Source organism: Hirundo rustica, chromosome 10 (genome assembly GCF_015227805.2).
Source record: "Hirundo rustica isolate bHirRus1 chromosome 10, bHirRus1.pri.v3, whole genome shotgun sequence".
NCBI lineage: Eukaryota > Metazoa > Chordata > Aves > Passeriformes > Hirundinidae > Hirundo > Hirundo rustica.
In genome coordinates, this window is record NC_053459.1 from 22,525,258 (window position 1) to 22,552,055 (window position 26,798).

Genomic DNA, 26,798 nt, shown 5'->3' on the forward strand with positions numbered 1-26,798 from the left:
CTCCTCATATGGAAATGCTTTGCACAACAGCAGTTAATTCTTGAAATGCATTCCATCAAAAACAAACAAAAAAAAGTGGACTTTGCCTATTTAATTACACCTTTAAAGGAATTTTGATTGATGTCACTTGAAAATAGCGTCCACATCTATTGGCAGTGGTGCAAAACCAGTCCCGTGTCATCGCACCCAACAGCTGGCACAGCTGAAGGGCCAAGCTGAGGTTTGCACGTACAGGAAACACGTGGATGCTGGATTTGGCTTTTGGGAATGTGATTTATCAGGAGGAGCTCAGGAAAGCCGACAGTGCCCCAAAGAATTGAAGAAGCTGGAAAACTCGGCCAGGAATCCAGCTCGACATCCAGGTGTTCCTTGGAATGCGACCAGATTGCTCATGGATAAAGTGAAAATACGCAGATACAACATGTGAGCAGCAAAGAAAAACCCTAAGCAAAACAGTTTCATTGCAAGACTGAGACTGGATCCTCTAGAAGCAAACCAGCCCCTTTAGATGTCATCCTGGACCTGCAAATCCACAGAGCAAGTCAAGAGGCTTGATGCTGACAGGAACAAAACTTATCTCCTGACTCTCTCAAAGAAGTCCTCACCCATCTCCCCTGGGAACAGAAGAATCCATTCTTGATCCCTGTCCCAGTCCTAACTCTGAAAGGTGATATTTATTGCACCAAGGGGGTTCCCAGCACATACCTCATAGCCACTCCTGCCTCTGCTCTGTCCTACATCCCTAACGAGGAGCAGGCATCTGTACTGCTCAAACTCCCAGGGGGACGTTTCTCTAAGACAGGATTTACCACTTCTGACAGCAAATCGAGTCCTGTTCTCTTAGTTCCCATTTCTGCAGTGTCCACGACTGCCCCCTGATTTCTGTGCAGCCCAGCGCTGAATGTGAACCCAACGCCAGATACCCACACATCACACCTACACTGTCTTACACACCCCAGTTTTGGGCTGGAGAGCTCACTGCAAGGTACTAAAAATGTGCTTTTTATCATGAGATGTGGTTAATTCCTCATTTAAAGGCCCAAATATGCTTTACAATGAAAATGGTATAGCTGTTCTCTGGTCATCACAGAGTTCTGTGAAGTTCTATTAGAGCATCATCAAGGGCTAATTGTATGGAAAAGCAGTTGATAGAAATATCTCATCATCCTGTAATCTGTTCTACATTAAATCTCCTCAGGGGGCTCCAACATCCACACAGATCCCTCGCATTTCTAGCTAGGAGCAAATGCTCAAGTTAGCAACAGAACAGAAACAATTCTGAAGAATATCCTGTATAGCCAAAGCCACGTAAGATCCCAATTAAACAACAGCAGAGAACACGCTCAGCATGGTGTGTTCCAAGGGATACATTTGCTCTCCTGATTTCATCGACTGTAGATGACCAATGTCAAAAGAACAAACCAGAATTGTTAGAAAATAGGGGACTGATAAGAAGAATCCTCCAGGACATTCCACTGTTTCTTGGTGGAAGCTGGCAGACTCATGCCTGCAGGGTGGTGACACCTTGCATTTCTGCTTACACCAAAGGTTCAGTTCCCTAAACAGCAGGGAAAGTCTGGAGGAATACTCATGCTTGCCCCAGCTCGGGAAAAGCAGGAAGAATGGCCGTAATTTCAGGAATATGACTCTTGGGAAAAGCACTCAAGGCTCTGACAAAGGTTTGGGTGGCTGTTCCTGACTGCTGCTGGCTGACAGTGCACTGCTGCTCCCAGCGACTCCAGCCCAGCAGCAACATCCTCACACAGCATCGCTCCCAGGAGGAAATCTTTCCTCTGTTCCTTCAGTGACACACTCTTTAAGAAAGGTGAAAGCAAACAAAAATTGCTCGGAGGCAGCTCACAGTTAACAGCACCTCCAGCTTCAAAAGTGCAGAATCATAGTTATTACTGATGTCAAATGCAAACAGATTAATGTAGGCCAACGCTATTCGTCCTCCTGATAGAGTAATTGCTCAGAAAGAGAGCACGAAGCATGCCTGAAAGAAACACGGAGCACTTTTAACAAAGGAAAAATGTTCTACCACAGAACGAGCTTAACTTCTCTAAGCACCGTGATGGATCCTTCGTGCTCCGGCAAAACGGAGTAATGTAAACCACCTTAAAAGCACTTCTGGTAAATACCGTGTAAATATGTATTGCATAGAGAGCCAGCGAGCAATAGGCTTGGAAATCTCAATTTTCAGACAGAATAAAGAACTGAAAGCAAATACAAGACATTAATTATGAAAGAGTGGGATGAAGTTGATGGGAGATAAAATCCAAGGAAGATAAGAGAGGTTAGAAATTAGGGCATCCACAGACATTACAAAAAGCTCTTGTCAGGTTGCTTTGAGAGGGGGGAGGACACAACATTCCTTAGAACACGAGGCGAGAAAGGTACGCAAGGCAGGAAACAGTTTCCAGCAACATTCAATTTCAAACGCAAAAAAAAAAACCCAAACAAACAAACTTTAACCGCGGATTCCGTGCGTGCGCCCAGCTACTCTCTTTTAGAATCCGAGCCGAAAACTACCTCGGGACACAAACCGCGCTCACAACAAAAGGCATTTGTTGCTCATGCCGCGCAGAGAGCCCCCCGGAGAAAGTTCCCCGGCGCCGCAGCAGCCGCACGCGTGCGGCCCCGAGTTCTTTGTGCGCTCTCCCGGCCACGCCAGGAGGGATGCTCCGGCTCCCTGCAGGCATCCCCAGCGGTACCCCCATCTCCGCGCTGCTGCCCTCCCCGGCCTCCGCCGCGTGAAGGCGAAGGCAGCGGCAGCATCCCCGGGGGATGCCTTCGTCTCCCCGGCAAAGCCAAGCGCTCCCTCCTCCCCGGGAGCCCCGCAAGCTCCATCCAGGACAACGCCGCGGCTCCGGGACCCGCGCCGAGTTACCCACCCAAAGTTTCCCCGCCGCCCCGGGGGAAGCCGAGAGGGGCAGGAGCGTCCCCGCACGGTGTCCCGGCCGCGCCGTCCCCGCCGAGCCCCGCACACTCACATGCCCCGCTGCAGCAGCGGCTCGGCGGCCAGAGCGCAGCCCAGCAGCACGGAGAGCAGCGCCGGCACGGCTCCCATGGCGCTGCCGGGGCACGGAGCGCCGGCCGCGGCAGCAGCAGCAGCAACACCCGCGGTTCCGGCAGCGGCTGCGGCCCCCAAATCATTTAAAGCGGCGGCAGAGCCGCGCCACGGGCGGGGCGGGCCCGGCCCGGCCCCATCCCCGGCCCCATCCCCGGCCCGGCCCGGCCCCATCCCCGCCCCGCGGGCAGGGCCGCGCCCACAGCGGGGCCGAGCCGTCAGCCCGCCCGGGCCCGCTCCCGGCGGCTCCCCTCGGGAGTGCCGCTGCATTGCCGCCTCCGAAGGGAGCCGGTGCCGCCCCGCAGCCCCGCTGGGAGCAGCTGGCAGGCGGAGATCAGCGCAGGAGATGGGCAGGGGGTGTTTTCAGCGTCCCTAGGCGGGGATGGGCAGGCTCCGGGATGCCAAGCGCGTTCTGCTGGCAGAGACGCGGCTTGGCTGCTCTTTATTTCCTCTGCTCCGTCTTTGTTCCGTACGGGATGCCCACTGCTATCGTGTCTGAGCACTTCCGAGAGGTAACCGTGAAAATAAACGCATTTAACATCCTCAGGGAGGGATAACACGGCCGCTGCTGTGAGTTAGTGACAGCAAGAAGGTGAAACTGGGAAGTGAGGAGTGGTTTCTAAATCCCAGAGCTGCCGGCCGTCCTCTAGACCATCCTCTCATCTTTATGATCTCTCTAGACCTTTACTGCTGCCCAAACACAACTCTTTCCCCTTTACTGCTGAGGGAGACCAAGTGACCTGCAAAGGGAACTTGTGCATAGTAGCAAATTAAAAAAAAAAAAAAAAATAGAGAAACACACCTTAAGCGTTTTATGATCTAATGCAGCTCTCTGGGTCCATTACACCACGGTTTCCCTGTCTCCAGAGAGCTGTGACTAACCAGGCACTGGGCTGTGAACAGCAGACGGGCCCTGAGCCAACCAGGCTAAAAACTGCGGTTCCTTCCCACTCCGATGGAATGGGTTTGGTCTCCTCTCTCTCTGAAGTCTTCCCCTGCACAGATTTGTGACAGACACCGCTGGACGGGCACAGCATCCTCACCAGCCTGGAGCCAGCCTCTTTTACACAGCGTTAGTTTATCTCCCTCTCAGCCCTGTAACATGATACACGCACTTCTCATTTTACACACTCTTTACAAGTGGTTTCCTGTGTGGTTTTATTTTCCAAGGCCTTTGCTGAAGTAGGTAAACATTGACCGTCCGTAACAAGAAAACTGGTTTTATATTGTTCGTTGCTTTGAAGCTTTCGTGGACATGATCCCTTTGAGATTTTTATCAACTGATTTCTTTTTCACGGGGAAGAAAACACACAGCCCTTATCTGGCCTTAGAGCAGAATAATTGTACCCTGAAATTTCCAATGAATGGCTGGGTCTTTCTTGTGTCTGGAGTAGTTTTAACTCCACAGGACCTTGTGTTGAGCTAATCTCATTACCTCCCACAGAGCACATAGTTTTTAATCATTTCTTAAACCCCAGAAAATCTTTCTTCATAAAATAATCGATGTTCATTATGTCAAGGCTGAGTGTTCATTATGTCCTGTGATGTCATACCAATCTGGATTATTTTCAGGATCACATCATGGCAAAATAGCAAAGGATCTCATTCCTCAGTTGTTGGGGTTTTTTTCCAGGAGAGGTAAATTAGTCTTAAGAAAACACTTTAATTTTTTCCATCTTAAGGATCTTAAAAACAAACTATTCAACGTTGTTCTTCAAAGCTGCGTGTGATCATTACAAATTATACACAACATTTATTACACCCAGTTGTTAAGAATAATGGATCAGCAACATGCAGATTGGGAGGTACAGAAACACAGAGTGAAGGCCACTTAATAGACGAGACCTTTGCCTGGGGGCCACGCAGCAAACTGCAGCTGCAGCCAAACCCTGGAGTAAAAAATCCCTGCTTTCTGGGCAGGAGGCTTTAGCTGCCGTGACCTTGACGTTGTCCTGGACTCCAAAGCCAACCCAGTCAGTGCAATGTGTTCTCCTGACAAATATTATCTAATGTTTTCTCCTCTGCTGTGTTTTTGTTGAGAATATCCTGCAGAGCTGTTGACTTTAATGGGACGATTCCCATGGGTAGAGTTTGCAGCATTGGTGGAAGGAGTTTCAAAGCCTCCTGAGATAATTGATCTGCTGGGATCATAAGTCAGTTAAACCTTCAGACACAGAGGTAGAAGCTGACTCATTTATTCCAGTTCTTACACTGGGCTCTGGTAAATAAAGGGCACTGGACACAGCATTAGTGACTTCTTCATATTCCACATCCTTGCTATGACCAAGCAGGCACCTTCCTGCTGTCCTGGAATTTATTTGATGTGAGTTCTGCACCTTTGACCTTGGCATCTACAAACAACACCCCGGCCACCACCAAAGCAGTCGCTGGACACGCTGACCAGAGCTCCTTTCCTGACTGGGAAAAGGAGTAAATTAAATTGCATCTTGCTCAGCTAAACCAGCTTTTGAATGGAGCAGGTAAAGTGCCAATTCCCCTTGGTGGCTTTGTGCAGTTATAATGGGATGCAATTGCCTGGAGTACAAGTGGTTAGGGAAAAGAAAACAGCTCGTGCCCTCCATATAGCACTGAAGGACTTTCTAAGGGATGGAAATTGCATTATTCTCCTCTCTTGTTGATCAGAAAATTGTTCTGTCAGATTCCAGTGCAATCCAAATTCAGCACATTATTTACAACTCTGTCCAGATCGGGAATTCTGTAAAAGATTTGGTATCTCTCGCAATGTTCCATCCCCTCCGCTTTAAAGCATATTTCCCCCCCTCATTAGCATTTAAATTTTGATGTATAATTTCCTACAAACAGGCTGTGACAGTTGTTGTGTATCCCCAAGCATGAGCGAGTGTTGCCCAAAACTTTGAGTCAGTGTCACACCATCCTGTTCTATTTTCATTTTTCTAATTCTCGGTATCTCCATTGCCAGTCTTTTTAAATTGTAGCTAGTTACAGGATTTAACAGTCCCTTCTGACATAAAGAAATTTTCGTGCAGAGATTGTAATTAGGAAGGCTGAGCTCTGTTCTGTTATTAGCAGAATTGTGATTTTTGGAGTGGTGGGTTAATTGCTAATAACCATATGCAATGCTTCTGTCAAGATGTTTCCCATTACAGTAATTAACTTAGCAGCTGGGGTAACAGACATTTACCATTTGTCTTCACGGTATCCCTGATTTAGGATTGCTCCAAAACCCCTTTTTGGACTCTGTTTGTTCAATTCCCAGATGAAAAAGAGGGGAGGCTGAGGAGGGGAGATCTGGGAAGAGGAAGTTGCAGGGATAGTACCTGCTTCAGATGTAAAGTGTCTATCCTCAGGAATTCTGGATTTTTCTTAGCCTTGGACCATCATTTTCATCAGCATCGACTGAATGGAGAGCATGGCAGAGCAGCCTAAAACAGAGACTGTTTTCAGGAATGATTACTCAGATGCTCAAATTAATCTGATCGCTATTGAGGATTTATTAAATGAAAAGTGCAAAATTTTTCATTGCCTATTCATATCCTTAAACCTCAAAATCCCTATGGTAGGGGATTTTTTCCTTCATGTTTTGTAGTCAACTATATAGATATAAACATCTTTTGTTAATTACTTCCTTTCTATGCTGTCTCACTGGAGCTCCTTTCTTCACAAAGCTGTGCCAGAATTACAGTAATATTATTAAGTATATGGCCAACCTGAAAATTAAGAAGAAAATAAAGTTGTTCTCCGAAGCCAGATCACATGACAGAGCAATAGCAGTTTCGCTGATTTAATTAATCCACAGAACATACTGAAAGGATTCATTTTGTTTACGAGATAATTTTAAAGACTTTTAGGACCACGATGCCAGATTTACCCTCTTTTTTTTTTTTAAATAATTTTTAAATTTCTTCTGGCCAGAGCAAATTCCGTACAATGCTACATTAAAGAAGGTTTGTTAATACCCTTAAAGATGTAAAGCGGCGTGCCAAGGGCACGGGAAGCTTTCTCTGTTGCAAGGAATTGGCTCTGCTCCACTGCAAGGAATGGGGGAATGCTAATTCACAGCAACTGAGGCTCCAGCCCGCGTTGTTAATCATAATTATGGACTTATTTTGGGAGGTACATTTTCCAAAGTAGTTGGGGGAGACAAGAAAATTAAGTTAAAATTATTTTCTTCCACGGGAGGTAAAAGTAGTACATAAATAAACACTCGGCGTTGCAGTAGATCTTTAAAACCTACAATAGTTTTCTGGCACTGCAGCGTCCTGTGATATTTTTTTTCCTCCAGCACATAATAGTAAGTTTCTGATAATAGTGCTCACAGACAGCTTTGATTATAACCACTTGTCAGGGAATGGATAACTAGGAAAATAACACCATATTCAACTGTAAAAAATGCTGCCTGGAGTACATTAACACAGTGATAATTTCTGCTAATAGCAGCCTCCGAGAGCCATCCATTAGCTTTGCATTGAAATTCCTGCTTCATTTCTGTCTTTCCGAGCATTTCTGCCCTCTGACCCTCTCTCCCGTTTCTTTGGAGCAGCAGAGCCATCCCCAGACACCAAGAGGAAGGACAAACTCAGTGTCAGAGCAAACTGCTGGCGACTGGGATGCTGCTCATGGCCCTGGCTTGGGCAGTGCCAGCACAGGGGATGGTGAGGGGCAGGGGATGTTTCCATTCTGGGGGAATTTTCTGTCAGCATCCTGCTCCTTCCGCGGCCACCTCCTCCCTGCCAGCCCGGGTCACCAGCTACACTCTCCCAGCGTCACAGGAATTTAGGTTTTCCTTGGTGTTTCTTGGGAGGAGAGGGCAAGAGAAGGGAGGGGAAATAAAAAAAGGTCTGAACAATTTGACTTCAAGGCAGTTGAACCATAGGATCACAGAGTTGTTAGGGTTGGAAAAGACCTTGAAGATCATCAGAATCAGCTGCCAACCAGCACTCCATTCACCACTAAACCATGTCCTCAAGTGCCACATCCTCACCCTTTTTGAATGCTTCCAGGGACAATGACCCCACCGCTGCCCTGGGGAGTTTGGCTTACAGCCCTTTCCATGAAAAATTTTCCCTAATGTCAACTCTCAACCTCCCCTGGCAAAACTTAAGACTTTCCTCTTGTCGTGTCACTGGGACACGTCTTTCCCCCACCTCGGTGCACCCTCTCTTCAGGTGGGCTTAGAGGGCAATAAAGTGTCCCCTCACTCCACTCAGTCTCTCCAAAGAGCAAAAATGTTCAAACAAAAGTATTTCTTTTTGACATAATTAGGAGGAGCCCATTGATATTCAAGTCAGGAGGATATTTCTGTAGGGACCTATTACATCTGATTGGGAAAATAAAATGTTACCCACATCCACAATTACTTCTATAAAGACCACTGATCTCATTGCTGAGCTTTTCTCTTTAGCATTAGTTAACCAAAACTCTGGTAAGAACAGGCTCTTGACAATATAATCCTAAAATAAGTTTTATGTTGGCAGGCAATAGCAACTGGGAGTACTTTCATCTATTTCTGGATTCGGGGATAACGACACTCCAATGAGCGGCTAATCTGGTGTGCTTGTGTACATTCAAATTAAAATCACACATTAGGGGGCAAGTCACATCTTCTCTGACCTACACAGGTGAGAGCCAGATGTAGCTCTAAATTTAATGCAGCTATTCCAGCCTCGTCATGACACAAAGGAAAGAATTAGGGTTTAGAAACTTTAGAGCAATCCATTTTTTGGCAGAGCAGTTCTAGATCACTGTGAAGAAAAAAATGCTAAAAACCAAATAAAATAGTTCCTCCTGGAACTATTTTATTTGGTTTTTAGCTTCCCCCCCCCCCGTTACCTTCTTTTGGCCTTGCTGATACCCACATGAAAAACCTGCAGGCAGCTGAACAAGTAACTCATTCAAAAATTTAGCAGAACATCTTCATGCTTGTGCATTCAGAGAAATCAAATTTGGGGTATCCGTGCTAGGAGTGTTTAAAGGCTCATCAAGTCAAGGAGACACCAAGAGCCCTTGGAGACTTGGTCAATCAGAGGTAGGCAGCACAATCTGATTATCAACTACTCCTGATCCATCCAGAGGACAGGGAATTTCAAAGAGTTATCCTCTAAGAAAATGGAAACAGATAAATGAAAAAAAAAAAAAAAAACCACAAAAAACAACCAAACAAAAATACCCCCATAAAATAGGTGATAAAAGAGAGTTGCTGCCCCTGATGAATTTTTCATCTGGTTCATAGCACAGTTCAGTGGGTGCCAGGGCAACACCAAAGGGATGAAGTCAATCACACAAACCAGGCAGTAACAACACTCCAGCAACCTCAGCCTGGAAAACTCCAGCCTCAACCAGAACTGATGCTTCAACCATTCTTATTTATCCTCCGGGGCAGGCAGCCCCCTCAAAATTTGAGTTTTAGATGTTCAAGATGGTGACTCTCATCTACATCACTGAAAATGCAGTTGCAAAATAAATCAAAGGAAAAAAGTGCTCAGAAGTCGGATTCTCCTCAGGGTTTCCCCGTCCCTTTGGAATTCAGATGTGAGCTGCCTGAGCCTCCTCCTTTGTCTAATGCAGTGCTGAGCACATCACTGGCACTTAAAATACCAAAATTCAAAGGAATAAATGCTTTGTTTGTTTGCTTGCAATTAGAGGCTAATGAAACCCCAGGAATACACTTCCAGGTGATTTGTCACAGAACTGAAACTCAGCAGTGTGTTCCTGTGTCTAACTTCCCTCTCTGTCTGCTCTGCTGACACAACTAGACCACACTTCATTCTCCCAAAGACATTAGAGAAAACCTTTCTGGTTTTCCCCCCGAATTACCTGCCTGGCTACTGTCACCCTTGATCTTTTAAGTCCTTGACTGAGCAATCAGTCAGAGAGCTAATGAATGTAGTGGCTTGGAGGGAAGGATGAAACGAAAAAGGAGATTTTTTATCCCCCCTTGTTCTTGATGTTTTTATTGCCTTTGAAAGGTGCTTTATCCATAGCATAAAGGAGCATTTGTCTGCGCTTTTTCCTCCTGTCAGTTCACCTAAAAATCTGTTTCTCAACTATTAACAGAAACCAGGAGAATTTCATGGGAATGGTGATACTGAAATCTAAGAAGAAAAGAAATCTAAGATTTTGTATTTGTTTTCCCCCTATTGACACTCACAGACTGCAGTGTGTACTTGGAGTGTACCAAGACCTTCCTCAGATTTTCAGATGGTTTTAGAACTAATCAGATGTTTTAATATTCAGATAACTTTGTTATATTTGATAGAAAAAGAAGGGGTTTTTCCTTTCCTTCCTTCCTGCTGGGTCTGCTCCCCATAGACAAGAATGCCCTGTGTGATCTGCAGCCCCCAAAATTTATCCAGGTGCATTTCTAACCAAAATGGGTCAAGCCTGAACATAGGGTTTAAGCACCACCACTGAGCTTGACTTCAGTCTGAGACCAAGGACGTGAGAAAAGGGAATCACAGAATAGTTTGGGTTGGAAGGGGACTTAAAGATCATCCAGTTCCACACCTTCCACTCTCCCAGGTTCCTCCAAGCCCCATCCAAGCTGGCCTTGAGCACTTCCAGGGATGGGGCAGCCACAGCTTCTCTGGAACGCCCCGTGCTAAAACATAAATTCCAAAATACTCATCAGGCTCCGTGATTTGAAAGAAAAATAAACATTCAAATGTTAATGGCCAAGTTCTCCTAAAAGAATAAATGAACTATTTAAAAGTTAGCAGTACACGGATCCTGTTTTCCTCATCCTGGATACCTAAGAAGCACAGAGCATTCTTGTCACTGTAATAACTCTGATATGTGAAAAGCTATTTAATTTCCTTTATTCTCAAGGAATTCTACATGCCCTGGAACAGCCCTTTTAATCCACAGAGTTAACCCCATCCTGCCATGCACACAGATGATGGATATTTGCATATTCTGCAGCAGGATTTAAACACCGCTGTCCACAGGGAGCTGATGAACCGAAAATGGTTTAATAAGCTTTCTCTTAAAACTCTTCAGGGAGGCAGATATTAGCATCAGCAGTATTTGTTGCTAAATGCAAATAAAATCATGGTGCATGTGGGAATTGTGCTGCCCATGCTCCAGGAAACAGCGAGCACAGGGCTGCAGCAAGCGAGTGGCAATTAAATATTTCACACATGCCTGCGTGGCTCTTTATCTGCAGCACCATGGCCACATCCAGCAACAATTAATGGGGTTGGGATGGAATCCCCAACTCATAATTCTGTGATTAACTCGTGGAGAAACCCATTTCCCACAAAGGCTTACACAGGAAGCGTCTGAGGAACCCACGTTGCTATAAAGAATTACACAAAATGAAATGCAGCAGTCCAAAAGGCAGCCCGCCCTCCAAGAAAATCTGCATTTCTTGGGCTGAGTACTGCAAGCTGAGCATGTTTTATTAATTCAAGTATCAAGACAACAATAAATTAAGCACCTAGATATACAGGGGGAAAAGGCAATGTCAGCAGTTAAAGGCTTTTTAACTTGACCTCCTAATTTGCGCAAAAATCAAAAATATTTCTGAAGTTTACTGTAATTAAAGATTAATGGAAGTGCTGTAAAGTTCTGAAAAGTTTATGAAGCTAAGCCTTGCCAAACTAACTCAACATTTTTCTTCTGTTATTGACTTTTTAGATGCAAACTCTGATCTCTACAGACTTCAGCAAAGCACTTCTTAGATGTGGAAAATTACTTGTTTAACCTGGAGCAGTTCTCTGTGCAGGTAAAGCTAAGGAGGATATAATGGTGAGTTGTGTCAAAAGGGGAATTGCTCAGTTATGAGAAGCTCATTAATGAACTTCCAGTGATGAGTCTCAAGGAAAAAATAGCAATATCTCCGCCCCTGGCACAAGAGATAGACCCAGCCTCATGGAGTTTGCTGTGGACAAGGCTGATGAGGATGAGAATCCCCCGCTGGAAAAACAAGATTACTTTGAGGCTGGAGTCTATGGACAACGTGGATGGAATCTAAAGCCATGAGAAGCTGGGTGACACACTTGGGAACTAAGAATTTCTGCTACTGAGGGGTCTTCTGAGCTACCTCATCCAATTTTGACCATTCAAGAGCTGGAGAGAATTCAACACGATGCAGACATGGAACAGGACAAACAGCCAGGAAAAGGGAAGGAATTTGATCTGTTTAAAGCAAAACTAGGGCTTGTTTAAACTAGCAGGAGGAAGGTGAGGGAGGAAAGAGGGATTGCTGTGTGAGTGCTCTCTTACAGCACACTGTGCAAAGGGGGCTGGGATGGGATAAATTTCAGGGACACCCAGGAATGTTGGCACAGTGAAGACAAGTCTGGCATGAGAACAAGCCAGCCCAGAGCAGGCACACAGATGTCTGAGCAGCGAGTGTCTGGGATAGCCCCATGCAAGCAACAGCAGCAAATTAAAGAACGAGCGTGGAGGAAGGTTGTAAATTCATTAAAAGAATTCTAAAATATGTTTTTACGTGATAACAGGGAACTGGGTTTGGTCACCAGGCAGTGCCTTTCAAGCCCTCGCTCCTTGCTGGGTTTCAGCTGTTTAATTTTGAATGCTATCACCGTAACCAGAGTGTGCTGCAGCCTCAGGTACAAGAACAACGCCGATCTTCTTCTGGCAACCCCTGTGCTCAGAACGGGGCAATGCCTCAAGTAACTGCTGGAAACAGCTTTGGAGGAGGCCAATTTTAATAACTTTCAGTGACTACCAACAATTAAGCCTTTTGCTCCTTGAAGTGGGAATAATCCTTTTGGTTTGTGTCTGTGTGCAAGAGAATCCTGCACCTTGCTTGGGGCTGTTCAGCCTTGTGCTAACCTAAATAATAACCAAAAAATAGACACCTGACCCTAACATTCGAGCATGCCGTGATGTTTTCTCTAAGCAGAGAAATATGCTTCTCTTTTAGATCACAAGAGGGTGAATAAATGCAAAGACCAGCTGCAATTTGCAAAGGCGAATTTGCATGCATCCATATTGTGATAGCACGGGTGAGTACAGCAGTGGTGCCAAGGCAGTCCAAACCTGCTGCCTGAGCTTGTTTGCAGTGTTCCTGACACTGGGAAATTAGCAGATTTTATAATTCAGTTAGAATTAGAAAATTACACCTGCCAACTTTCTTATCAGTGTAGCAGCACCTTCTTTTTTTCAACCTTACATTTGCTGCTCAAGGTTATCACTGCAGGGCTCTCAGAGGCTTCTATCACATCTTTATCACATCAGAAAGTTGCCTCCTAAAGTTTCATTATCCCCTGCAATGGTGCATGCAGGAAAAAAAAAAAAAAAAAAAAGAAAAGCTTTGGATTGATCAGCAATTACAAAGTTGATTTGTGGCTCTGAACACCTGCAGAACGTTTTGTGCAACAGCATTTCCCCCACTTCAGTACTGAACTCGCGAGAGGAAAATTGGACGGAGTAATTTAATTTCATAAAGCTGGCGTGGCAAACAACGTTCACTTAACACCAATTAGTGTTATAGCTGATAATTTGGGCCAGGGCAACGTGAGTTGACATAAAATTGACAGGCAGAGCTTGGCGTGGGCACGATAGGGATAAAGGGGATGCCCTGAGGATGAAGGGGGATGGCTCTGCAGCTGAGGTGCTCCTCCCCTGTCACTTCACTCCGTGTGTGTTGAACTCAGCAGCTGCCCCACAGGACACTGCTCCTGGTAGTAGGAATTGCACCAATGTACCAAACCCCAGTTCGCAATCAGTTTCTCTTTGTGTACCTTATATCCAGTGAAAATGGGATTTGCTTCCCCACTGCTGGGGTGTATTTTGGCTGCTGCAGCCAAAATCTTTAAACTTAAAGTGTTTTGGTTTTCTTGTATTTTGTCTGTTTAGGTGTTGAGCACAGCAGTGATATCGTTCAGATGTACATTATTTACAGGTAAACCATTCTGTCCCTCTTAAGGCTTGGTTTTACTCACTGAAAGGTCAGCAAATGCAGCATGAGAACCAGAATCTGATAGCTTAGGAATTAAAAGTTTATGGGAATTGGGTTTGTTTTCTTGCTCCCAAAGCTCATAGGTGACCTGAAATGAGAAATGAGGAGAGCTGTAAAGTTGTAAAAAAAATGATGACTTCAGGCTGTTTAGCCCCTAAAGCAGAGCTGCAGTATCTAAACTTGGAGCAGAGGAGAAATGGATCCACAGCATCACCACAAGGAAGCCACGTAAATTATCCTGTAGGAAAACATGAGGGACAAAGATGTGTCCTAAATCTCACTTTCCCCTAGCCTTAAATACTGCACAGCGAACAAATTCCTGTCAGTTTGGGCTCTGCAGTCTGGGATTACCCTGGTCTTTATGTTGAGTGATCACTGATAATTTAGCAATCTTTAGATGAGGGGTCCAGGTCAAGTCACCTCTTTTTCAGCTCAGTGCCTTCCTCTCCTCCTGCTCCGAGCACCTCCACCCATCTCCATCCCTATCTTGGCTCCCTCCACCTCTCAGCATTTTTCCAGAAACAGGCAATTTCTCATCCCAATTTCTCCTTTGTCAGGTGCCTCTGAAGGTGAAGGCTGGCAGAAGTACAGGAAACACTGAAAAAAGATATAGATATATAGATATAGATATAGATATAGATATAGATATAGATATAGATATAGATATAGATATAGATATAGATATATATAGATATAGATTTTTTTTATTTTTTTTTTTTAACTGCTTGGCAAGAATAGAGACCTGTGACCTCCAGCCTGATTCCTGTTGAGGATAAATCCTGGCTCCATGACTTCTGGAGAGGTTATCTCAGGCAGCACAGAGGGGTGTCAGCAAGGGGCAGGCAGAGCCCTGCTCTGACAGAGGCAGTGCTGGAACAGATTGTTGAAAGCATCAGGGAAACATCACGATCAAAAATCATGGCCATTGTGAGCTTTGGGCCGGCAATTCTCACCGCACTGCCAGGATTAAAGCACTTGTATTTCACCTCCATGTCTTAAGGCACTGGGGGGTTGTGCTTTAATTTCAAATTTCCCTTTAAGTTCTCCCTGCCTTGCCAAGGTGGCCTAAGGACAAATCCATTAATCCGTGTGATGTGCAGGTCTGTTTACATTTGGGGAGTTATGTAAGCAGGTAGAGCTCATCAATAATTAAAGGCTCTGTGGGTAAAGTAGAGCCCTGACCATTTTCTTCCACCCTCTCAAGGTTTCTGTGCAAGCCTCACAGTCCTTGTGCTTTTCTTTTTCTGTGTTTTAAGGGATGGCAGCTCCAAGCCTTCCAGCTGCAGGGGCTGTGTGAGCCTCTCTCATTTCTCCCAGAAATGAGCCGGAGGAATTACCAATGTAAAACAGGGATTAGGAAGGGAAGGATCAAGCTCCCTGGTTCTGTTTTGATGGCAGTCTGCACAAGGTGTAATAAAATCAATAGTTTCTCTCACTGAAAGGGTTCTTTCTATCTCCAGCAATGACAAGAGCATAGTGGGCAAAGAGCTCTATTAGCTGTTCTTTAAGAATCAATCACACTTAAAAGCAATAGTCAAAATGACAGCAACTGCACAATAGATGAATAATTTTTTCACACAAATAGCCCGAATTTCAGAGAAGTGACACACTTTTAAAGAGATAGTAGGTAAAATATCGGCCTCTCTGAAAACCAAGGAAATACTAAGCATTTATTACTTAAGACACTGAAACAAAAATGCTCAGATCCTTAGGGGGTAAAAGCCAAAATATCAATTCAGACCACCTGAGCAAGAGCACGAGATAATGAACAAGATTCGCTTGATTCCATTTTAAATGTCACATCAGGAAGTACAAAATCCCCGAAGCTGGACTCAGGAAGAAAATCCTCATGGCTGTGTCACTTCTGCTGTCAAACAAGGGCTTTCCCTGAGCCTCAGGATCTGGCATCAGGCTGCTTTAGGCTGGGCATTAAGAACAGTTTCTTCCCCAGAGGGTGCTGGGCACTGCCCAGGCTCCCCTGGGAATGGGCACAGCCCCTGGGAGCTCCAGGAGTTTTCGGACAATGCTGCCAGGGATGCTCAGGGTGGGATTGTTGGGCTGTCTGTGCAGGGCCAGGAGTCGGACTGGATGATCCTCGTGAGTCCCTTCCAACTCAGGATATTCTGTGATTTTATGATCTGGTGAGGATGGGAGCTGATCCAGCACAGAGCCTTTGTCTCACACCAGATGAGAACCAGCTGTGCTAAATCTCTGTATTATATCTACATCCAGCATCGAGATGTAATTGGCAATTACAAAGTCACATTAAACATTATGTAATGAGCTATTTAAATACATCAGAACTGCATAAAACACGAGGGAAAAAAATTTATATCCGGTAAAAGCCATGTTCATGCATAAATAATGAGGGGGAAATACGGCAGTCAGCTTGTCCTGTTGTATCACACTGAAATTTCCATGTGGCCCCAGCAGTGTGGAAGAGCAAAGAAAGGAGCTGTGCCTGGAGAATTATTCCCTGTTGACTCTGGGTCAGCTTCTTGTGGCTCCACAGCAAGCATGAAAGCACCATCAAGGCCCAAAGAATGCTGGTTAACATCTCCCCCTCCAGTCTGGGGGTTTGGGATGCTGGAGTGGAGGAACACTGTCACTTAGTTTGAGGCAAAACCAGGCAAAAGCTGCAGGCAGGATGACTTTGTAAACGTGGACAGCAGACTCTGCTCTGTCTTTTCATGCTGTCATGTTTCTTTGTTGATGTCTCTGTTTTAAGATCTTTTTTTTGCTCCATGCATCACCAATTGCCTTTTGTTTTCTCCCAGCAGGAAAGGCTCAGTTAATCCATATGTCAGGACAAAAAAATCCAGCCTTCTCTTTGATAGGAACCAAGCATGACAGCAATCTATTGAAAAGGTGTTTTGGACTATCATTTCTTCCAAGCTAATTTATTGACTGGATGGCTTTCAAAAATAATAGGTCTATTTCCCACGATAATGAGCTGAGATGTGACTCTCAAAGTCCATGTGAGCACACAGACAGCCTAATTATGAGAAATAAACGAATAATAAACCATCAGTCTCTAGAAATCACTAGCTGTTGTGATATACAAGCCTAAACGTCAGAGAACGTGAATGTTTCCACCTGTTCCCTTCCGCAGTGATTTTTGTTCCATTAGCCCTGGATATGTAAAAGAAATTTCTTGCCATTAAGCTCTAGACAGATCAGGATGCTGAGAAAGATCTGATCTTTGGAGCCGGGGTGACAGTTCTGCTGAGCAAACTCCAGCTCTAGTGTGTGGCTGTGAGGGGAAAATCCTATTCAGATGAATATTTAGTCAGAATCCACAGATTTATAAATCAGAGCTGGAGAAGTGAATCATGCAAATAAAAGCCCTTTAACACACCCCATTGACCACGTTTTTTTCCCCCCAGTATATTTCACTTTAAGTCCAGATCACAGCGTAACTACATAAAGGACGTTTCTTTCCCGTAGCATTCATGGAACAATTTAAAGCATTTTTAACAAATAGTTTCTGTCACTCGCTTTCCCATTTCTCGGACAGATGATGGACAGGACACAGCCACATTTTGCCTGTAGAAAAGGCATATTAAAGGAATGTGGCATGCTTAGGAAACATGAATTATTCTCACTCCGCGAATCTCCTGCTTCTTACAAACAAAATGCCCACAATGTTATCTTCCAGAATAAGGGACTGTGTCCAACTCATGCTGAAGCTCAGGGAAGACTGTCACTACCTGGTCCAGTCAGTTTTCAACTCGTGGAGCCCAGAGGGAAAATCTCACCCTGCAAAGAGCTTTTCTGACATGTTTACAACATGCCAAAAAAAAAAAAAAAAAAAGGTATTCAAAGAAACTTTCACCGTGTTCTCCTCCCCTCAGGTGTAAAAGCAGCAGGGTTTTTTATGATTTCTGGCTACCTGTGCTCACTGTGGAGCAATCAGCTGTAAAACCAGTTGAGCAGCGGAAAATTCCGCGTTTATCACTCTTTCAAGGCTGGCGCTTTTAAGTCTGACCCTGAATCATCCCGACCTCCACTTTGCTGGTGAAACATCTCTGCCTTGTGCTAGCAAGGAAAGAAATTGCTGCCTCAAACTGCTTTGACCTTGCCCAGCGCATTCCTCCTGCCTCGTTTTCATTGCCAGCCAAGCAGAGCCCACGTGCTCGGAGGTGACAAACCAAAGCTGCACAAGTGTCGGAGTCCAGGGCATTCCTTTGGCTGCCCTGGAGGGTCAGAGACCTGGACAGGGGGGTCTGGGACCCTGGCTTTGATCCCAGTCCATGGGAAAGGCTTCCTGCACTGCGGGATGGATTGCAAGCCACAAGAGTGTGAAAGATTGGAGTTTAGCTCATCACAGGGTGAAAAACAGTAGCTTTGGGTTTTTAGTGTGGAAGTGGATGGGAGCAAGATGGAGGATTTGGGGCGTTGTCTCCTGCTTCTTCTTTCTTCTTCCCTCACTCCATTTCAGCAGTGACGTGGCACAAAGTAGTTTAAAGAGATTGGGTCAGAGTAGGGATGATCTGTTTAATATAAGTGATAGGTATTGGCAAATAATGATAAATAAAGAACACGTAACAATTAGTATAAAAGATAATGCCGCAGCCCAGTGGGGAGGAGTCACCAGATGCCCGAGCAGCTGCACAGACCTTTGTTGGGCACTGAGAAAATTGTAAGATAAGAAACAATAAACAAAGCGCACCACCTTGAAAAATCAGAACCTGAAGACTCCGTCTCTTTGTTGCATCTGGCTCAGGGCTTTGCAGAAGGCAAAAAGACGCTAAACCCACCTGAATCTCAGAAAGGAAACCGAGACACAAGTTGCATTCCAGGAGCATTTATACTTTCTCCTAAGAGTCTGGAGCTCCCCTCTAGCAGGGTGAACTCGGGGCTGTTGGGGATGCGCTGCCTTTGGCTCACGTTTCCCTGAGTCGCGATGGGATTTCTCCAAGCGCGCTTCGGAGCGTTGCACTTACACCAACACTTCACTAATGCTCAGCAAGGCTTCTGACAGATCTGGTTCGGTCTGGGAATGGACAAACAGTGAAGATAATCTGGAGCCATGGAGTCATTGTTATTTTCTAGCCCCGTTTTGGTTTTAGCACAACAGATGTCCATTGAAAAGAAAAACATGTTTCCGATGTTTTTAAGAGTGCCAGGTTTTTCCCTCCACAAACATCTCCTATGAAAGCTGTTTCTGAGAATAGTGAGTGACCCAAAGCCCCATTTGGAGCTGTCCTGGAGAATCCCATTTACACAGATTTCCATTTTCCTCTCCTTTCAGGGCCCCGACTGAGGCCTCCAGTTCGAGCAGCTCCCAGTGACCGTGGGGCTGTGCATTGGCAAAAACCCCTTTTAGCAGAGATGAACAGATGCATTTTTAGCTCAGAAATAAAACCTGGACCTTAAGGGGCGAAATTCTGAGACATAAACAATCCCATGATGGCACAGCAGCCCTGTAATAATAAGTTTGAAACCAATTTGCCATCAATATTTTCGTACAAGCCCAAGTACACAAACTCAGTACCAGGTTGGCTTTTCTAACGAGTGCAGGTGAGACAGGTACCTGTTGGTTTCAATTAAGCTTTGCAAAACCCCCCCTGTGCCAGGAGAAAAATAATGAGGCTACTTGAGCCAAAGAGCTTCACTTCCAGTGCAGACTTTGGGCTGTGTGAACGAAATTTGCACTGAAAATAAGCAACTCACCGGCACCCCGAGAACAGTGGGTCAAGGAAAAGCAGGGCAGGAGCTGCAGAGGGGCGAAGAAGGGAATTAAAATGTTTTGCAAGCCCCCAGTTTCCATCAGCTGGCTACAAACACTTGATTCTTGTTTCCAATGAAACTCTGTGGATTGTTTCAAGGTAATAAACGTCCACTGTTAATCATCTCACTTGGCACATTTGAGTGTTCATCCTGCAGGTCTCAAAATGCTTTACAAACCTCCGGCAAAGGCTGCCTGAAAGTTCTGGAAAAGTTTTCCTGGATGGTATCAGCAATTCATAGACAGGAAAAAAAAAATTACAAAAAATCACATCAAGTGTTTTTTTTCCCATCATATTTATGTCGAGGGATGTCCACTGAAACAAAATCAGTTGTAAAAAAATACACAGTGGGAGATTCCATTTTTATAGTTGAAATAAACCCCACATTGGAAGAAGAAAATTACCATCCCTCATTCCCAGGGGAGGGAAAGGCAGCCTGTGACATGTCCAAAGTGAAGCAGGGATGCTCAGAGCAGTTATCTTGAGGGCTACACCAGTGCATCATATCATGGGAAGCTTAGGTGAACATTATCAAACACAATTTTATGTTTTGTGACACAGTGAACATCTCTGAACTCAGTGAAGAAATTGCCACAAACTGGGCAAGGATTTTTTTTCTCCTATTTTCTATTTTCCTTTCCTTTTTTTTTTTGGCTCTGAGATAAAACTGGTGCATAAAAAGACCCCTTTGGAATAGAACATGACAGATGTTCCCAACTAACTCTTCCTTGAACAGATTCTACCTTCAGTGAAGAGAGCAGAAGAGTGGAAGAAGAGTGTCAATGCTATTTACTACTTTGTGCAGGAGGAAACATTGCTTCTTTCAGCAGCCAGGTTCTCTAGGACTGTGAAATTCCAGATGTTCCTCAAACACCTGGAATGGCACAGGAGCAGGAGGTGTGTGGAGAGAGCAACCAGTAGCTCAGGGCAGATGCACACACCTGAGGAGCAGAATCCATCCAGCTGCAGATCTGAAGGAATTCTGTGGCACAAAAAACCCGAGGAAGGCAGGGATAGGAGGATGAGGGCAAAAGGCTTTCCACAAAGGTGTCCTGGAATGTGAAGGGCAGATGGGCTGATAGAACCTCTCACAAAGATCCTGCACAAAGATCCTTGAGAGCAGGAGCTAGCACTTCCAGGGATCCCCACAAAATAGAAGTGCTGGCTTAAGGAACTCTGTAACCACGATTTGAGTTGTTTTTATTTTCATCAAGTTTAATATTTGGACTTCAGCTCAATCCCCGTAGTCACCTTCTGGGGAATTTTCATTTTATTAAGTCTGAAATCGAAACCGAAGTGGTTTTACCTTGCCGGGGCTCAGTTTGGCCGGACAAAAAGGAGACAAAGGTGGAGCCAGAGCTCTCCGTGCTCAGCCCAGCATTCCATCTCCGGGCCAGAGCCAGCTCTCCCGGTCTGCCTTGCCCGGGAGCTGCGGGAATGGTCGGGAGATGCGGGAATATCGGGAGCTGCGGGGATATCGGGAGATGCGGGGATATCGGGAGCTGCGGGGATATCGGGAGCTGCGGGAATGGCCGGGAGATGCGGAGATAACGGGAGATGCGGGGATATCGGGAGATGCGGGGATATCGGGAGATGCGGGGATATCGGGAGCTGCGGGGATAACGGGAGATGCGGGGATATCGGGAGCTGCGGGGATATCGGGAGCTGCGGGAATGGCCGGGAGATGCGGAGATAACGGGAGATGCGGGGATATCGGGAGCTGCGGGGATATCGGGAGATGCAGGAATGGCCGGCACATGCGGGAGTGCTCGGAAAATTGGGAATGCCCGGGAGATGCGGGTATGTTGGGAGCTGCGGGAATGGCCGCGAGATGCGGGAGTGCTCGGAAAATTGGGAATGCCCAGGAGATGCGGGAATGGCAGGAAAAGTGCGACCGCCCGGGCGAAGCGGGAATTGCCGGGATGTCCCCCAGCATCAGGGATCTGGTGTCACCTGGCGGTCGCATCCCGAAAAGGCACCGGCAGTGGGGATCCCAGGGAAGAGCCTGGTCCCGCCGTCCCACCTCCTCTGGAAGTAGAATTTGTGGCTGAAGGGCGTCCGGGAGGCTCCTGTTCCCCCCAGGAACAACATCCGAGGTCCTGGCCCTGCACTGAGTCCGAAATCATGGACTGAGCAGCCACGTAAACCAAAGCTCTCAGCGTTACCCAGCACGGCTGAGGAATATCGGAGTGTAAATAGAAGAGAAATTTAAATAATTCAGGGTTAAAGATCATGGAACAAGGAGGGGAGAAAGGAGAGGAAGAAAACAAATCTCAAACTGACTCTGCCTGGGCGGCAGAGAAGAGAATAACTGTGCAAAAATCTCCCTCAGAGAGAAAGAGAGTGTCAGAGAGAAGCACCAGATGGACTGGAGAAAGCTTCTTGCCGTCGGGGATCATAAAGCCATGGACTCTCTGGGGCTGGAAAAGACCTCTGAGGTCATTAAATCCAGGGATCATAAAGCCATGGAATCTTTAGGGTTGGAAAAGACCTCTGAGGTCATTAAATCCAGCACCAACCCAGCACCTCCACCGTGCTCACCTTTAAACCCTGTCCTCAGTGCCACATCCACACAGGCACAGAACATTTCCAGGGATGGTGACTCCGCCACTGCTTGGGGCAGCCTGCTCCACTGCTTGACAACCCTTTCCATGAAGACTTTTTTTCCCTAATCCCGGGTTTAAACCTCCCCTTGTGCGGCTTGAGGATTTTTCCTCTCAGCCTGTCACTTGTTGGGAAGGAGACCAACTCCCACTTGGCTCCAGCCTCTGTGTTTGCTGAGAACTTCAGGTGCCAGTGACTCTAATGGATAAAAATAACGTAAAACCAACATTGGGACAACACCTGAATAGTTTTAGGAGCAACCACCCCATCCTGACAGTGCCCATACCCGCAGAAAGTAGGATTGTGCTGTGCAAATTGAGAGCCAGAACACCTCAGCGTTTTCCCACCAGGCTGCACTCGCAAGAAATATTTCTGTCAGTGGATGTTCTTGTTACAAGGTGTTAAATTTGGCTAACAAATATACGGCTCCTTTTTTAATGTAGAACGCGGCTGCGCTTCAAGTCAGCGTTTCTCCCCTCATTAAAAAGTAAAACAAAACCTCGTCAGCGCAAGGTGATTTGCATACAGAGGCTTCCCTGCCAGGTCTAAAACATGAAATCATATTTCATTGAAAAAAACCCCAAAAGGATTATGTACTCACTTCAAAGGGCTTGTTTATTATTCAGCATTTGAGAGGTTACTAAGAACCCCAGAAGGATTTGCTGGATTTGTTTCTGTCACAAATGTACTCCGGTCGTTTACTTTTGCGGCGCTTATTGTCGTGGAAAGATGAAGTTAAAGGTCGCACAGCCCTCAATCCACATGGAGCTTCCTAAAAAAGCCTGGATAACCTTGCTGATGAATAGGAGTCAGAAACCTAAAATGTGGCAAAACATAGGTGGCCTTTGTCCAGAAGGCAGCTTCATCCTAGGAGGAACTTAAAAAATAGGACACGCCAGGGAGCTTGGCGTGAGGAATTTTTGGTGCGTTTCTCTCCTGTTAAAAAGGTTGCTAATGAGCTGGGGATCGTCAATCAGCCTCTTTGCCTCTTCCTTTTGTTTCTCTCTTTGTTTCTCTTATCATCCTCTTCAAGTGGCATTGTTGGCCACTTCTGGAGGGGCTACAGGGATAGAGAGACACCAGTTAAAAGCTCTTTACTGCGCATTTTACATGTATTTTCTAATACCTTTTCCAAATTCCATTCAGCTACAGAGTCCTGATCTCAGGGGTGAATATGGTCTCCGAGTAAAGTCCACGCAAACTTCAAGGCAAAAGGAATTTATACGATATTGGACAGAGAAGCAGTATGATCACAGTAAAACATAAAAAAATCCCCCATTTTTTCCTGACTCAATCTTTAGGTGCAAAGGAAAACAACTTAAATTGGCAGGAGCACATTCCTGGTTGGTTGTTACAGTAAAAGCAGCTCATTATTTGAAGGAAGGAACTCTTCCCCCAACCTAAAAGAAATGGAGATTTACAGTTCAGTCCCCACCGGGCCTGGGATGACAACAAGGACCCCCGTCAATGTTTCTTGTAGTCAAGGAGAATTTGAATTTAAAGGAATGTAAATTGTGTCCCGACAAAGGACTATGGCATGGAAGCAGGATAGAAAGCTTGGATGCACGTTCTGGATCTGGTTTATAATGGGAGGGTTTGGGACCCAGGCAATACTAAAAAAGATTTCCAGGGATTTCAAGACCTGTGGCCAGATCTCTTGGCCAGAGTTTCCTGTCATATGGCACTGCTCTACCCAGGCTGAACTGCACAGTTTGGTGAGTGACAAGAAGAACCAAGGATGATCATTAGTCTGTGGCTTTGCACTCTGCAGTTTTTTATGTCTTCCTGCAGGAGTTGTGACCAGTGGTAACAGCTTTGGCACCTCGAAGAGTGTTTGTTATTGCCAGAGGAATTCCTGCACCAACTGGAAGTGTTGGACATCTGCCACGGTTTATCACATCTTACAGGTTTATCACAGGATCCCAGAATGGTTTGGGTTGGAAGAGACCTTAAAGCCCATCCAGTCCCACCCCTGCCATGTGCAGGGACTCCTTTCACTACCCCAGGTTGGCCCAGTCGCTGTCCAGCCTGGATTTGGACACTGCCAGGGACCCAGGGGAGCCCTCAACCCAAGTGAGGCTGATGTAGAGCATCCTCTGAGGTTAATATGCCAAACATCAAGCGTAAACCGACTCTTGCTTTTCTAGAACAACTCTTTTCCCAAGAAGGGACATCAGGAGTGTCACCCAGCCTCTGAGAACGCTGAAGTTTTCAGCTGTGTTTTGCATTCACACGAATATATCAAATATCATGTTATATGTGGCTTTGGAGTGAGCTCTAAAAAGCACATTTCTAAGTGTGAGGATTGTTAAAGTCAAGGGTTCAACTCTCCCCTTCAAATAAAGGAAGGAACTTGTTTCAAGAAAAATGTCCTAAATACTGTAATTCCTATGGGAAAAGCATGAAATTTTATCTTCCATTTAAAAAAGATTTGTTTCAGATGAGGCCCTGTGCCTTTGGTATTTACAGAGAAATACTGGCAAATTTGGTTATAAGTGACAAAGAGGATGGGAAATCCTGACTGATCCTGAGGCTTCATGTCTTGAGAAAACCATATAAAACCTGCTTCTTGAAAGTTCAAAAATTTGCATTGAAACACGAAGAGAGCTCTAAAAAGACAGTGGACACTGAGCTGAGGAGGAAGAAAAAGACAGCAAGCTCACACTTAGACCCGATACATCACCAAATACCATTGTGATAAATGCTGTAAAAATTCAGGCCCTTAGGATGGACACATCAAAGGGAAATAAGAAGTTTACAAGCTCATCTACCCTATGCTTACTCTCATCTGTTAACCAAGCTCCATTTAAGTGTCCCAAAGCAGAGAAAACCTTCTTTTCTCAAAATACCCCGCAAAAGTGGAAAAGGGAGAATCCGACTTCAAAAGCTCTCCAACACTGTAACAGTAGATCAAGTGTATTTTAATTAGAAAAAGGTTCAGGCTGCAGAATACAGGTCTGGTACTGGACCTAAACGGCGCTAAAATGAAGCCTGGCTGTCATCTTTCAGCTGGGGCCTCTTACTTTTACTATGGAAATAAAAATGAAAAAAAAAAAAACCCTCCTCCACCGTAGCATTGGTAGGAGTCCAAATTGACAATAAAGTTGCTCGAGTTTCTTGGGATTTACCCTAACAGGAAGTTTTATCGCTGCACATCAGCGTTAGTCATGCCTCAGGTTAGGAGTCGAGTCAAAACAAAGCAATCGCCTCTTAAACTGTGAAGCGGAAAGAAAGCAAAAGTGAGATTTGGAGCATGCTGTAGTCAATGACCTGATGTTGGCTTTAACAGGAGGAGGGTGGCACCCAGAAAAGTGTCTGCAGGAATTCCAGTCTTTGTTTTATACACATTAAATAGCAATTCGGAGAAATGCAGCCCTTAGGTACACATAATTCTTATTAGCTGTGATTCGGAATTGCACTTTTATTCAATCATTCTTAAGGGTAAGATGTCAGCAATTATTTTATGTTTAGATTTTGGAGATTTCTGCCATCCGAAACTGGAGAAAAATCATCAGCTCTCCCTAAGAGTAGGTTCCTTCTACATGTGCTACAGGAACTCAGAAGCTCTGCTGCTTCGCTGCAGCAGCTTTCTCCATTATTTCAGTCTCTTTAGAGATAAAACAAGTTCATTTTAAGCAACCAGGAAGTTTACCTGAGGCACTGCACAAAGCTCACCATAATAAAATACAATTTTACTGAAATTTGGCAAATTCCCTCTCCTCGTTGCTGGCATTTGAATGTTAAAATATCCATAATGCATTTTGATTTCCAATTGTTTTGGTTATTTCACCCCTTGGAATACCACAGCTCTAGTCCAGATGTATTTTAATCTTCCTTACTGCCCCTGCCAAATTTCTGTTTCCCATTTGCTGAGTGCTCTCATCGTGAGCAATATGTCTATGTCACTTCCTCCCTGTATGTTCAGGCTTTTCCTTGACTCATGCAATCTGGAAGAAGCTAAGCCCAAAGGAAAATGCAAGCCCTTAAGGGTTGCTATTTTTAAATACAGGAACTTCCGTGGGGCTGTTTGAGAAGGAGATTCCTTTTGAAGATAATAAACATGCAAGAAATAACATTTACAGCTTCTCTCCAAAGTCTCGTGTGCCAGCCCCGGAGCAGGTCAGAAAAAGTGACGCTCCAAAAAACATAAAATATCCAAAGAGAAGCCACAGAGAATCAGGTTTCCACAGCCTGATGCTGGGGGTTTTGAATTATTTGTTGGAATACGTGGACTGTCCCCATTGATGACGGATGCCCCATCCCTGGAAGTGTTCCAGGCCACGTTGGAGGGGCTCGGAGCAGCCTGGGACAGTGGGAGGTGTCCCTGCACAGGGCAGGGGGTGGCACTGGATGGGCTTTAAGGTCCTTTCCAACCCAAACCATTCTGGGATTCTGGGATCTGCATCACCAGGCTGCTGGGATCTCCTCCTCTCTCCCTCTGCTCCTCAGGGATTGGCCTGACCTCCTGCAAACACATCCTTGA

At 45.4% G+C, this 26,798-nt stretch overlaps 1 protein-coding gene across 1 annotated transcript in view; it reads right to left on the reverse strand.

Annotated features, from left to right (window-relative positions):
• The window catches only part of LOC120757001 (multiple epidermal growth factor-like domains protein 6), a 187,653-nt gene extending 184,543 nt beyond the window's left edge, over positions 1–3,110 (reverse strand). The window contains exon 1 of the mRNA XM_058421901.1: positions 2,994–3,110. Coding sequence (XP_058277884.1) covers positions 2,994–3,070 — 77 coding nt within the window. The 5' untranslated portion in view covers positions 3,071–3,110. The remainder of the gene's footprint in view (positions 1–2,993) is intronic.
• Positions 3,111–26,798: the final 23,688 nt, after the last annotated feature.